Source organism: Bufo bufo, chromosome 1 (genome assembly GCF_905171765.1).
Source record: "Bufo bufo chromosome 1, aBufBuf1.1, whole genome shotgun sequence".
NCBI lineage: Eukaryota > Metazoa > Chordata > Amphibia > Anura > Bufonidae > Bufo > Bufo bufo.
The window spans coordinates 819,830,600-819,833,894 of NC_053389.1; the positions used below are offsets into that span (position 1 = coordinate 819,830,600).

Genomic DNA, 3,295 nt, shown 5'->3' on the forward strand with positions numbered 1-3,295 from the left:
ATGGTTTTCACTTCACAGGTGTGCCCTGTCAGGTTTAATAAGTGGGATTTCTTGCCTTATAAATGGGGTTGGGACCATCAGTTGCGTTGAGGAGAAGTCAGGTGGATACACAGCTGATAGTCCTACTGAATAGACTGTTAGAATTGGTATTATGGCAAGAAAAAAGCAGCTAAGTAAAGAAAAACGAGTGGCCATCATTACTTTAAGAAATGAAGGTCAGTCAGTCAGCCGAAAAATTGGGAAAACTTTGAAAGTAAGGGCTATTTGACCATGAAGGAGAGTGATGGGGTGCTGCGCCAGATGACCTGGCCTCCACAGTCACCAGACCTGAACCCAATCGAGATGGTTTGGGGTGAGCTGGACCGCAGAGTGAAGGCAAAAGGGCCAACAAGTGCTAAGCATCTCTGGGAACTTCTTCAAGACTGTTGGAAGACCATTTCAGGGGACTACCTCTTGAAGCTCATCAAGAGAATGCCAAGAGTGTGCAAAGCAGTAATCAAAGCAAAAGGTGCCTACTTTGAAGAACCTAGAATATGACATATTTTCAGTTGTTTCACACTTGTTTGTTATGTATATAATTCCACATGTGTTAATTCATAGTTTTGATGCCTTCATAGTCATGAAAATAAAGAAAACTCTTTGAATGTAAAGGTGTGTCCAAACTTTTGGTCTGTACTGTATATCTCTAAATATATATATATATATATATATATAAAAAAATGTATATATATAGATATATTTATATACACGCACAAACATATATATACATACATGCATGTATACACAGACACACACACATATATACACATATATACACATATATGCACACATGTATATACACATATATATATTAAATTTTACTACTGAAAAATGCTAGTAGAAAGGGGATTAAAAGGTTAATCGACAGGAGGCCAGTGGGGCGCTGCTCAACCCCTAATGTCATTGTATTTAATTAATATAAAAAAAAATGGCAGCATCTCTGTATCCTAATAACAGTAATCTGCCATTTTCTTCACTGCCAGGTCTTTTTATAGCACGGTAATGGGAACCAATCACAGGCCGGTTCTCACGGAAATTAAGGTTAAATACCTCGTTAACCAATATGACATAATTGTTTTGACAAGCTGTCATCACCAATTAAGCTGGATTGCCAGAGAACCGGCCTGTGATTGGTTCTTATGACCGTGGGAACTAGAATGTGATTGGCTAAATATTCTGTATTGAGCGATCCAGAGCTATAAAAAGACCTGGCAGTGAAGAAAATGGCAGATTACTGTTATTAGGATACAGAGATGATGCCATTTTTTTTTATATTAATTAAATACAATGACATTAGGTGTTGAGCAGCGCCCCACTGGCCTCCTGACGATTAACCTTTTAATCCCCTTTCTACTAGCATTCAATTATTTGCTCAGGGGATGAAGTGGTGAGATTGGTTATTTACAGTTCTGTATTGTACTTTCTATGGTTCAGTTCAGCGCCTCAGTTTTTTTAATTATTCATAATTAAAAATCAAATTATTCATTTTTATTCATAAAAATACGAGGATTGTGTTTGCAGTGATCTACCAGCGCTGCACCGACTTTCCCCGTGTGTGTCCTTATGATGTGCAGTGTGTGAGGCTGGTGGTCACAGGTCATGGCTCTGCCAGCTCTCCAGGGCACAGGATTCCTTCTGAAGACCCTTTTACTGCTGCTTCCCTGGAGCGCACGGCATCAGTGTGTACAGAGACACTGTATAGCGTACGGGAACTAACTAACTGACTGTAGTTCCATGCGCCATCTGGTGTTCACAAACCAACATTGCACCCTGAATTTTCTCAATGGCTATTTACGCGATTCAGGTTTGCTAATTGAATTGGAAATCGCTTTGCGCTGCCGCGATTCTGAAGGGAGCGCTAGCGATGGTATATCTGTATGTGTCTTCGTTCTTTATGTTGTAATGTTTTATTTCACATTTTTATTTTCACATTTTGTCTAGTTTTAGCCAGCATTATAGGAATATTTGTCCATGGAAAGATATTTGATAGGACTTCCTTCCATTGTCTCTTATTTTCAGTTCCCACATATTCTGTGTGTATTGATTTTGCTTTATTTTAAAATATAAAATGCTTAATTCATTTTCAGGCCATGTTCCGACCAAATATTTCCATGATTACTAAAATCCATTTGTTAGGATTTAAAAGCTCACAGAATCTAAATTACATTCTCTTTACCATTTTCCTTATTGTCTACTGTCTGACGTTATGTGGAAACCTCCTCATGGTAACCCTGGTGACACACGTCAGAGAACTTCACCAGCCCATGTACTTTTTCCTCACACAACTATCTATAGCTGACGTCTTGCTGACCACAGACATTGTCCCCAGTCTGCTCCATGTTCTACTGGATAAAGTTGGGATCATTTCCTTTGATGCCTGCATTGCCCAGTTATTTATATTTGCCTTCTGCGAAGGTTCAGAGTGTTTTCTTCTGACAGTCATGTCTTATGACAGGTATTTGGCCATCTGTAACCCATTACGTTATACCACCATCATGAATCACAATTTGTGCCTGAAGCTGATCGTCCTCAGTTGGTTGCTGGGTTTTTCTTTGGCGACGGTTGAAATTACATCAACATCCTTGCTAGAATATTGTGGACCAAACACAATCGACCATTTTTTCTGTGATATGCCTCCAGTACTCGAGCTATCCTGTTCAGATACCAGTGGTGTGCAGTTGGAAATTATATTAATAGCTGGACCAGTTCTTCTCAGTTCTTTCATAATAATTATCATGTCCTATAGTTATATCATCATTGTCATTCTAAAGATTCCTTCATTTACTGGTAGACAGAAAGCCTTCTCCACCTGTAGCTCCCACCTCACTGTGGTCTTCATATTCTGTGGAACCTTATTTGGTGTTTATATACTTCCAACCAAAGGAAAATTACTGAATATGAAAAAGTTTTTGTCATTGCTGTACACTGTTGGGACCCCATTGATAAATCCAGTGATATACAGCTTAAGAAACTCACACATCATTAAAGCATTTGTGACATTTAAAAGTCAATTCTCGTAGGAGATCAAAAAAATGTGGTTTGACGTTTAATACCAGCAAAATTGAAATTAAAAATATATCTTCAAAAGCTTCAATCGCCTTACTCTATGTTCAGCATTGCATTTTTTCTACCACCCTGCCATATTAGTATTTATCTTTGTGATTAATATTAAAAGACATAGATTTGAATAAGTTATTCTAATGTAACCATTTAATCAAAAGTATCATGTCTATATGTCATAGGCCACAAAATTGTT

The 3,295-nt window shown here is 38.0% G+C and overlaps 1 protein-coding gene across 1 annotated transcript; it reads left to right on the forward strand.

Annotated features, from left to right (window-relative positions):
* The first annotated feature begins 2,129 nt into the window (after positions 1-2,129).
* Positions 2,130-3,059, forward strand: LOC120989315 (olfactory receptor 11L1-like). Its single transcript, XM_040417346.1, has one exon. It carries the CDS (start codon positions 2,130-2,132, stop codon positions 3,057-3,059), a length of 930 nt encoding a protein of 309 aa, XP_040273280.1.
* The last annotated feature ends 236 nt before the right edge of the window (positions 3,060-3,295 follow it).